Below are 11,398 nucleotides of genomic sequence, written 5' to 3' on the forward strand. Positions count from 1 at the left end.
TTAATCATCTGCAATATTTCCATTTGGTAAGATGGTGCATCCATGAGTCTCGGGTTTGAAAAGTTCACTCTGAGTAAATATATTAATTCTTTGAGGAATCAAAAAGTCGGATAAAGAATATATATGATAAAGGCACACGGTTAGGTATACAAATAAACAGATAGACAGACAGACAAACAGATAAAAGGGAAAACGGATAAAATTCTGATCCGCACTTCATAGACTCACCAGTTGGTGGCGATAATGCACCATGTTGTTGTTTTCCTAGCGCCGCCAGAAAGAAAAAAAAATACATAAAGAAGAAGACAAGGAACAGGAAGAAGCAGAAGAGCACAACACTCAAGCAAATAATTTCTAAGGTATCATATTCGCCTTTATGTTGTAACTTACTGATGTTAGTTAAACTAGCCAGAAAGCGGCTGTTCTTTGATGTAGAAGCTGAATAGTCTCTTGCATTAAGACGGACCGGAACGTTAAATTTCTGGCTAGCTCGCTAGTTAACATAGCATGTGAGCTAACGCTAGCTAGCTAATAGCAGCCTCGCTATCATTAGGTAACACACACGACAACAACAACGTATCCCAACAGTTTTGACTGATGGGCCACACGCATTTATTTATTATGCCACCGTTACAATCTAAAATTCATTGGTAATTTGGACATACAAGTCATATGCTATCAGTAAGTCAAAGCTGCAGGCTAACCTTACCCTAATCTATGGTAGCCGTCTCCGTAACTACTATGACACTACTGTTATTTTCATCTGACGATATATTCGGAATTAATCGTTTAGTCCAGTAAATGTAACAAAGAAAAAGTGAAATAATCCATATTACAATTTCATAGAGCCCAAAGTGACGTCTTCATATTGTTTCTATTGTCCATCCAACAGTCCAAGACCTGAAGACTCCTCATTTACTATCATGAACGCTAAAGAAAAGCATTAAATCCATACATTGAAGAACCAGCTAGCTAATATTTGACATTTGTGCTTAGTAAATGGCTGAAACGATTAATTGATGATTACAATATTTAGTAATTTGTTTTCTATTGCTTGACCAATTAAATAGTCATTGCAGCTCTTCATCTCAGTAATGTTACCCTTTTTTTAAAGCATAGATTAAAGGATAGGTTGACATATTTTCACATGACATTAAGGTTATTTATAACACTGATATTACTGTGCCATATTGTGACTTAATTTTGCTTTTGCCTCTTCATGAAGATGGGAGACAGTGATGATGAGTATGATCGCAGGAGAAGGGACAAATTCAGACGGGAGAGAAGTGACTATGACCGTTCAAGAGAGAGAGAAGACAGGCGCAGAGATGACTGGAACGATAGGTAAGAAAGAGAGATGTGGGAAAGCTCAGAGGACTTCCTGTTTTAGACCCAGTACATCCATCCCATCTCTAACAAACTTGCAACATGTTGCTCTCTGTCATTTTCACATTGAGTTGAACTGAGTTTGGAAATTAATTTGTTCATTTGAGTGTGCTTTTGCAGGTTAATATTTCATATTATCAATTTCTCAGGGAGTGGGACAGAGGCAGGGAACGGCGTAGCCGTGGAGAGTACCGGGATTATGACAGAGGTCGCAGGGAGAGATTCACCCCGCCAAGGCATGACATGAGTCCCCAACAGAAACGCATGAGAAGAGACTGGTGAGATTAGCAGGAACACTAATATACAGTCTTTGCCATTGGTATCTGCTTTTTCTTATTTTCTTTTATCTGTTCCTGGCAGGGATGACCATGGAGGAGACCCTTATCGTGGGGGATACGACTTGGGTTACGGTGGTGGAGGAGGGCCCAGCTATGGCCCACCTCAGCACTGGGGCCATCCTGACTTGCATCTTATGCAGCCTCATCATGGTATCCCCATTCAGGCAAGGTAAGATATAGAGTCAGTGGGAAATGAGCCTGAGATTTGAAGTTAATGTTGTTCTAAAAATTCAGTATTAAATTTCCAATGATTTCTGTAAGTATTAGATATAAAAAAGCTATCAGTTCTGCTGGACCATCCAAAACTCCTTTCAACTCATCTCTCGTTTTATTAGGCTGGGCAACATCCATGACATGGATTTGGGTCCACCCCCTCCCATAATGAAGAGTTTTAAGGAGTTCCTGCTGTCCTTGGATGATTCTGTGGACGAGACTGAAGCAGTCAAACGCTACAATGAGTACAAGATCGACTTCCGCAGACAGCAGATGCAGGACTTCTTTTTGGCTCATAAAGATGAAGAGTGGTACGATCTCAGTTGCCTTTACTATGAAGCCCTAATCACAACTATTATTATGTTTAAATGTATTTTACTGTTCTTCATTATTGACATTGAACAATTACAGTCATTTAATCTGCAGTTGTCATCACATTTTTCTTTTCAGTACCTCTCTTTTCACAATTATTTTTGATTATTCTCTTAGGTATAATTGTATTTTTTTAATACCAGTCTAATAGGTTGGACTTGGTCCTATGGTGGCTCATTCATGACACATTAGATTGTGAAATGTATTTAATAATATAAATAATGTAATATCTCCATTTGAGCCTTCTGATATGATTCAGGTGTTAAAATATCCCAAGGTAATTTCCACCCACCTATTGGGACCAGGCTCAATCATAGTTGTTACTAGTGGCTTTCTTCTTTTTCTTTTTTCACAATACCTGTAGTTTATTGAAGAAGGAAATCAACCCAAATTCAGCCTAAGTGCACACATTGTTTTGTTTGATGATAAATAATCAAACAAGATGGTTTCACTGGTATTAGTAAAACCTGTATCTGACAAAGTGACTCGCTAAGTCATCAAGTCACACTTAGTTTAACAACCTCGCCTTCATCATTATATTGTGCAGGAAACCATTAAACTCTCTTGTCTATAAATTCCATTCACAGTCTCGTTGATGGAAGATACAAATACATATTTTGTTTAGTTACATTTAGCTTTGACCAAAAAGTCTCCCATTGTTTTGGGTTGATTTTCTTTTTTCTTATCTGATATTTTAACCCTTCCATGATTTACAGTTGTATAATGCCTGTTAATGCTTATTACACTTATTTCACAGGTATCATGCAAAATTGTTCTGTTTTGACATAACCAGTTCTTTCCCCCCTTCATTCCCACTACTACGTTGACAACGTTTTTTTGAAGATGAGAGAAAGTGGAACTCATCAGCGAGAATCGGTGTTAGACAGCAAGGGCATGCACTGCGCACAATGCAGTTGCTCTTAGACACACAGTATCAGGGCTCTTAGATAGACAGTCAAGCAGTCTTCCACGCATGGAGATTTTTTTTTTCTTGTTTTATGCTTTTTCGACACCATTTTCTTTTTATATTCGGATCAAATCGAATTCCAAAACCGAATTTGTGTGTATACAGACACACCATTGAGGTGAAGTGGAGCGCATTTTCAAAGAAGAGACCCCCTTCTCTGTATTTATTTGTTAATAAACTGGCAGAACAAAAGGTAACTGTAGTCCACTCAATGATCAACATTTTTAATGTGAAATTCTGAATATGTGAATGCTTAATTTTATAATCTTTCTGTTGTGTTTTTCCCTTAATTTTTGGTGAGTTAATCTCAAACTTTCTAATAATGTGCATAAATTGGCTACAATACTCACACAGTCAAAACTACACACTGACCTAACACAAGGACTAGGCTACACAAGATGCAGAAATCATAATTATGTATATATGTATTGATACTTCCACTGACTGAATTTGGCTTTTATAAATTTTCCCAACAAACAACTCAACAATCTGGATCCAAAACAATATAAATTGTAGAAATTGTTGAAAAAGAAATTGTAATATGCAAATAAATCATATTTCTCTGTGTTTTCTCAGTTGTGTGACACCACAGTTGCAACATAGATATATAATATGTATTTGTTCTCTAACTTTTACATCCCGTTCATCCCAACCCCCCATCATTCCCTCCCCGCTTTTTTGTGGACCCCACCTCTGGACACAGGTTCAGGTCCAAATATCACCCAGATGAGGCCAGCCGGCTTAAAGCAGAGGCACAGAGTGCCCTGCACAACCGTCTCAATGTCTTCATGTTCCTGATAGAGAATGGCTGGTTTGATAATGTCTCCTTGGACATTGAGCAGACCCCAGCCATCATCAAGGTTCTGGATGCAGGTGAGGCCTAAAACTAATTGAAAGGTTTTGCTCAGATTATTCGGTTTGTGGTTGAATAAGGTACTTATCTACAGTAGATGCCTCGATCTGTTAGTAGTTTGTATTATTGTGTGACTTCAGTGAGTCCAAATTAATCTTTTAAAACATAGAAGTCACACAATAACACAAACAAGCGAGGCAGCAGTAGATCAACAACTTCTGTGTTCTGAGAGGTAAAATTACTATGTGGAGAGCAATATCTGGCTTATATAACAGCAGTTTCCCAATGGAACAGGCTGTCTGATGGCAAAGTAGAGCAGTGAAAATATTCCAAATATAGCATACACGTAAACTGATACTAGTTGTAGAATGTTGGACCTTATTTCCTTTTGCTTGCCTTCAGCTGTGATAAAGATGGAGGGAGGGACGGATCATGATCTTCGCATCTTGGACCTGCCATGTGAAGAGGAGGAAGAAAGGGAGAAGCCGGTATCTGCTTCAGGAGCCACTGAACCTCCCAAGAGAGAGGACCTCAAAACCTCAGACAGTGACCGCAAACCTTCAGTGGAGAAAGACAAAAATGAGAAGGTATATTTTGTTCTCTGTTATATTTGTTACCTCAGAGCAGTATAGATTTCACCATCCTTTGCTGATGACGGTAAACTCTGCCACAGGAGGAGAGCGACTCAGCCAGCACAGAAAGAGCTGCTGCAACTGAAGGGGAGAATGTGAAAGAGGAGGGAGAGAAAGAAGCTGCCAAAGAAGAAATGCCTGAACCCAAGAAAGTAAGTGTTGCCTCCATTATTGAAATTATTTGCTAACAAGAGACTGCAAGCATCCAAATCGCCCTCACTGCTCTCATTTTTATTTATCAGGCGAGAAGAAAGAGGAAGCGCAGCGGAGACAGTGATGATGAAGGCAGTGCCTCGGAGAGTGACTCTGACTCTGATTCAGACTCAAACTCCAACTGCTCTGATAAACCTGTGAAAAAGGATGAGGTGGAAGACAAGGATGAGGAGGAAGAGGAGGGTGAAGGTGAGGAATCAAATTCATAGCATCTGATTTTTTTTTATTTATTTTTTTTAACCTTCAGAGGGACATTGTCTGTAACTCAAAAGAGTTGTTCCCAATACTTGTCTCTTTCTTTTCTAATGATGAAGAGGAGAAACCAAAGGATGATGCTGAAGAGGACAAGAAAGAAGAAAAGAAGCCAAAAGATGACTCTCCCAGGCCGCGGCCTCTCCACAGGACCTGCTCTCTGTTCATGAGGAGCATCGCTCCGTCCATTTCCAAGGCTGAAATTATTGCTGTGAGTTGAACACAGGCGGCAGCATTAATGGCCCAGCAGATGTAGAATCACTGAGGGTCACAGTCTTTTGTATCTTTGTTTGAACTCAACATTCTTATTTATTTCTCTCTCAGCTTTGCCGGCGATATCCTGGCTTTCTGCGTGTTTGCTTATCTGACCCTCACCCAGAGCGCAGGTTGGTTTAAAAAAAGTTATTTTTAACTTCATAATCTGATGATTGTTCGATTAATTTAGTTACACACACACTTAGACAGTAATGTTCAAATGAACTCTATCCTGCTACAGGTTTTTCAGACGTTGCTGGGTCACGTTTGACCGCAGCGTCAACATCAAGGAAGTTTGCTGGAACCTTCAAAATATTCGAGTAAGTGTGTCAGTCTCAGCTATTGATACCCCTGTTTTCAAGTGGTCATAGTTAGAGATGGGAATTGAGAACTGGTTCCAAATAGTTCAATCCGTCTGAATCGTGAAAGTAAAAAAAAAAAAAACGAAGTGACCCTGTATAATCTTCCTGTATCCAAAAGTGTTGATGTTTACAATAAGAAAATGTCATACATTTACACTTTTTTGATACGTAAAATCTTTTTTTTTTTTTTTACTCCAAATGCACTAAGTAAAGTTTTTCATGATGAAAAAGTCTGAATCTGTTTTTATATCTGGCTTGAATAGAGTTTTGTTCATAAATAAAAAAGAAAGCAGTTTCATTCCAGAAATCATGACCTGCTTACTCAAGATAATTTGCCGAACTTGTTGTTGTTGTTCTTTTTGCAGTACAGAGAAATTATATTTGTACAAAGAAATTTGTTTTGTCCAACTCAGACTGCTGAAGCCTTTTGTCCCACACCTCTTACACTGGAACCATGTCAAGGAAGAATGTTTCTGGGGACAGTGTGGACATGAAGAATTATTACAGAAACTAGTAATCTTTTCAGCAATGCACAGATAAACATAAGACAGACTTGAGAAAATGTGAGCCTGTCTTTTTATTACAAGAAAATTAAGACAAAAAATGTATTTGTAGTTTTGATTTAATTTAGCAGCTCACACTAAAACAATGTTGATGGATAAATAACACTACAGGCCAGAAGAAAAATATGTGTTTTTGATTTTGTGGGGTACTCAAACTCAAACTCAATTAATACTAATATAGACTGCATTTTTTTTATTTTGCCTCTTTTTAATTTTATTTCACTAAAATGAAATCTTTTACCATGTTTGAGAATCAGAGCTGTGGTGAAAAGTGTAAAAACATATTTAAAAAGTTTTTTTTTTTTAATTATCTCAACATGTTGGACTTAAAGGAGCCTTGGATAGTCCTTTGCACAAGTTTTTATTACATGTGTAATCTTCTAATTAGCAGCGGAGGCCATTAAAACTTAATTTTACTCTTTACCCTTCACAGCTGCGAGACTGTGAACTGGCACCGGGGGTGAACAGGGACCTGGCTCGGAGGGTGCGTAATGTTAATGGCATCACTCAGCACAAGCAGGTGCTCCGCAATGACATCAAGCTGGCTGCCAAGCTCATTCATGCCCTGGATGAGAAAGGAGACCTGTGGAGCAACAAGTTCCAGGAGGAGGGGCAGAGCACAGAGGTACAGCGCTGATCGTCTGTGTGTGTGTGAAACATTTAGACAGGTTTTTCTCAAATGATCTCTCACTCCAACTCAATTTATTCGTTCATGTGTGGTTTGTGATTTCAACAGTTGCCAGCTCAGAACCCCATCTTGAAGAACATCACAGATTACCTGATAGAGGAGGTGAGCGCTGAGGAGGAGGAGCTCCTTGGCTCTGGGAGCGGGATGGATCCTGAGGAGAGCACCAAGGAGGGAAACCCTGCAGAGACGACTGTGGAGAGGGATGACAAACTAGCCAAGGTTTGATTTCTGTGGTTATGAATACGAATGCAGCACAATTCCCTGTTAAAACAAGACATAATATTTCATCTGCATCTTTCAATATATTTCTCTGCCTCTTTTAAAGCAGGAATGATTTACTGTCATTGAATGGCTGGTTAAAACTGCTGAGATTAGTAAATAAATTCTTGACATTCATTGTTTGTGAATTTTGTTTCCCATCTACTGTGTTCCAGGTTTTGGATCGTCTGATCTTGTATCTGCGTATCGTGCATTCAATTGACTACTACAACACCTGCGAATATCCCAGTGAGGATGAAATGCCTAACCGCTGTGGCATGATCCATGTACGAGGACCCATCCCTCCTAACCGCATCGCACATGGAGAAGGTCTGTGATTTTCTCGTCTGTTTCATGTAACATGCAGCAGAGAGGACAGTAGAACAGAGAACATTAAATATGAGAGAAGAGAAAACAGTAAATACGTTGATATGTTGATTCAGCCTTTTTAGCACCAACCAGTAGCATTTTGACGCTATATCATGTGTTATTTGACCAAAATTTGATTGTTCAGATTTGAATTCTTAATTCTTAAAAAACGGTGGCTTTAAATCATTCTTATATAACCTTTGTTACACATGTCACATTTTTAATAGTGCAACAGTGGCAGAAGATGATGGAGGAGAAGCTGAGTCCTTTATTTAGTTTAAAAGAAATCCTGTCTGAGGAAGAGGCATCGAAGATGGGCCGCAAGGATCCAGAGGAGGAGGTGGAGAAGTTTGTGTCTGCCAACACTCAAGAGCTGGGGAAAGACAAATGGCTCTGCCCGCTAAGTGGCAAGAAATTTAAAGTGAGTATAAAACATAATATTCAGGAATGTATAGCACATTGAGATATTGCAATGTAATCTTTGACTAGATCTCTTCATATTTTGATGATTTTTATTTTTGTGCTGCAAATTATTACAGGACACGTACATCATCTACATTACTGTATTGTCATTCATTGTTTTGTTGCTTGATTCATATTGTGATGTCAACACCTTCTCCATTTTAAATGAATTTTCAGGGGCCAGAGTTTGTACGGAAGCACATCCTGAACAAGCACGGAGACAAAATTGAAGAGGTGAAAAAGGAAGTGGCGTTCTTTAACAATTTCCTGATGGATGCCAAAAGACCGTCCCTGCCAGAGATGAAGCTGCCTCCTCTTCCTGGTCCAGGTCAGGGCGGACACAATATTTCTATTTGATCAGATACTCAAAATAAAGTTTTAAAATTCTTTAACAAAGATTCACTGAATAAATGAACTAAATCATGGTGGTGCACTGAGGCTTAAATAAAGAAGTCATATTTTGTCCTACAGGTTTGCTTTCTCCCAACATGCCATTTCCTCCTCAAGGTCCTCAGGGTCCAATGGGCTTCGGACAGCCTCGCCCACCACTGATGGGCTACGGTGGTACGTTCTTTGACAGTACTTTAAAATGTGTTTTTATTCAGAGCCCCACCCCCGTGTTGAGTTTGACTCCTCCTTTTCAATAGGAGGACCTCCTTACCCTCCCAACCAATATGGAGGAGGCAGAGGAAACTATGACAACTTCCGCGGACAAGGTGGCTACCTGGGCAAGCCACGCAACATCAGGTGAGACCACTGTACGTCTCATCTTTATTTTGATATGAGCTCTCTTAGTTTTTTGGTGTTGAAAAAAAATGTAACCTCTTTTTTATGATAATTTCTCTTCTTCTTTCCTGGATCTTTGTTTTTCTATTTCTTTTCTCACCCTCAACTATCTCAGAATGTCACGAGGTGATCCACGCAACATCATTGAATATCGTGACCTGGATGCACCAGATGATATGGACTTCTTCTAGAAAGTTCACTTTCAGGCCTCAGTCTACCAGTCTTGTGTTCTGCTTGCTTTCTGTAGTAATTAGATTATTTCTTTTCTGAAATATTTTGTTTGTAATTATTGTGCAACTAGAACAAACTTCTGTTGTAAACCAGGTCCTCAATAAAGTTGTGATCTAACTACATTGATATGTATTTAATGATTTATCAAATAAAATCAAATTCTGTGTGAGCTGAAGCAGATCAGAGGAGTCAAATGATACAGAAAAGCAGCCAGTCAGGACAAGATACTGAAGAAGCAGTTCATCCTGGAAGTCTCCTCAGATTCTTAGATGGTCAGGTCGGTTTTTAAAAACTAAAAGATAAGCATCAAACTGAGAGGTTCTGATAATGTTTTATTTTCTTTTGAGCTAATTTTCATGTCATTAACATTTCATTAATAGGATGTATGTTTTTGTGCATTTGTGCCCATGATTGTTTTAGGGCTCCAAACCCTTGTGGTGAAGGAATTGCTGAAGAATGGTCGCCCTCTACTGGGTAAACTGTTGAATTACATGTGTGCACATCTGCTGGCTGTCATTGCCGCTGCTGCTGCTGCTGCTGACTAGAAATCTGCAGGAGCCTTTGCAGTGGTGAGGAAAAATAACACCACCACCATGTACAAATACTACAGTTACAAATTAAATCAACTGTTCATTTAGTCCATAAAATGTCAAAATATATTGTGTGAAATGCTTATCTGAATGTCTTAGAACCCAAAGTGGCATTTTCAAATTGCTTATTTTGTCCAACCAATCATCATTTGCTGTCATAAATAACAAAGAAAAGCAACACATCCTCACATTTTAGAGGTGGGAATCAGTAAATGTTTTTTGCTTAAAAAATGACTGAAACAAATGATCAGTTATCAAAATAGTTGGCAATTAATTTTGTATCGACTATTCATTGCAGCTGTAGGCATGTTGTATATCTAAATCCCCGGCAAAAACCACAGCATATTCTCATTCATTCGTTTTGTGGTCTCATTTATGCAGTTCATGAAATTTTAAGTATAAACACATTCTGACAAAAGCAATAATTTATTTTACACATGTTGCCTTTCCATTACATGTCCTCAGATGTTGAGTAATTGATGCTGTAATGATAAAAAAAGAAAGACATCAAAGACTAAAATCAATTAAATCAAATTATATAAACCCATGAATATACTATTTTCAGGGCTCCTGCTGGTCATTTGTATGCTGTAAGCTTATTTGCTTTTGTGGCACCACTGACTAAAATTAACAATACAGTCTCGTCCTTACTGGTGAAAATATATCAGTTGTATTATTAATTAGTGCACATCTATGTTTCTCATTTCTAAAGTTGATGGGTATTTTAAGTCTGTGAGGTTATGATGGAAAAAGATACTAAGTCAATATGTTGAAATTCCAACCCATTATTTTAAGAAAGTTTCTCAAAGTAATGACTTACAGGATCTTCTTTCCACCCACAAAGTTGCTTTGCTGTGTCACATTGCATCTGGTTCAATGAGGTATTTGTTTAAATCATTTTAAAACAAATTGTGCTTGTTTTTAACACAATTTGACAGAAACAAAATAGACCTAGAGATGAAGAGTGCGATGTCCGCAGCCTCGGTGGTCATTGTTGCAGCTTTTAGTTGATTATAACAGACGCGCTCTGCTGGCAGACATACTGCACCGTGTCCCCACGTGTTCAGGATGAGGAGGGCAAAGACGGGGGGGGGGGCATGCGCAAGGTAACATTTTGGAGGTGGGGGCAAGTTGAGGCTGTGTTTTGAATTGTTATATAATACATTAAACAACTGAGCAGAATTTGACTGAAGCTGTTAAACTGTTGCAATGAGAAGCGAGTAGCACCGTTTTGTATTTAAAAAGGATTGTAAATGGTGTTTGCCTGCGTTTATCTCCCACTACAGCCCCGTGTGATCAAAATGGAAATACACGAATCCTTAAGTGTGTTCATCATGACAAAAACACCCAAGACATCGTCAGCATTTTCACTGCTTTGCGAGTACAGCATCCACACATAATGGGCGTCACAGCTTAATAATCATGTTAAATAATTTAATTTACAGTCTGAATGAAGAAACCTACCTCAGCACTTTTCATGTGGATGTCACTCTTGATAGTAAATGTGGTCAACTGATCCAATAGAGTGTACTATATTTACTGAGAAAGCTAAGTTCTCCTGCTGCAAAATCTGTTGTTCTTTCTGCATCCAGTGATGTGACAGTGATA

The 11,398-nt window shown here is 38.7% G+C and overlaps 1 protein-coding gene across 2 annotated transcripts; it reads left to right on the forward strand.

Annotated features, from left to right (window-relative positions):
• The first annotated feature begins 246 nt into the window (after positions 1-246).
• Positions 247-9,322, forward strand: srrt (serrate RNA effector molecule homolog (Arabidopsis)). Of its 2 annotated transcripts, none has more exons than XM_084731015.1 (20): positions 247-359; positions 1,226-1,344; positions 1,536-1,664; positions 1,747-1,893; positions 2,060-2,248; positions 3,980-4,149; positions 4,532-4,716; positions 4,803-4,913; positions 5,004-5,163; positions 5,289-5,437; positions 5,551-5,612; positions 5,723-5,801; positions 6,840-7,031; positions 7,143-7,313; positions 7,529-7,682; positions 7,949-8,142; positions 8,361-8,511; positions 8,655-8,747; positions 8,831-8,941; positions 9,085-9,322. In XM_084731015.1, the coding sequence occupies exons 2-19, from the start codon at positions 1,226-1,228 to the stop codon at positions 8,932-8,934; spliced, it is 2,559 nt and encodes an 852-aa protein (XP_084587141.1). In that variant the 5' UTR covers positions 247-359; the 3' UTR covers positions 8,935-8,941; positions 9,085-9,322. The 2 variants fall into 2 exon arrangements, with proteins under 2 accessions (XP_084587141.1, XP_084587140.1); XM_084731014.1 differs by having other exon boundaries at positions 8,831-8,930.
• The last annotated feature ends 2,076 nt before the right edge of the window (positions 9,323-11,398 follow it).

Source organism: Lutjanus erythropterus, chromosome 11 (assembly GCF_056507025.1).
Source record: "Lutjanus erythropterus isolate fLutEry1 chromosome 11, fLutEry1.hap2, whole genome shotgun sequence".
NCBI classification, from domain to species: Eukaryota; Metazoa; Chordata; class Actinopteri; order Lutjaniformes; family Lutjanidae; genus Lutjanus; species Lutjanus erythropterus.

Bases quoted from the DNA above. Each gene is read 5' to 3' on its own strand.
- srrt (XM_084731014.1), top strand. From the start codon at position 1,226: ATGGGAGACAGTGATGATGAGTATGATCGCAGGAGAAGGGACAAATTC. The intron at 5,438-5,550 runs GTGAGTTGAACA...TTTCTCTCTCAG, and splicing joins CCAAGGCTGAAATTATTGCT to CTTTGCCGGCGATATCCTGG. The intron at 8,931-9,084 runs GTGAGACCACTG...CAACTATCTCAG, and splicing joins GGCAAGCCACGCAACATCAG to AATGTCACGAGGTGATCCAC.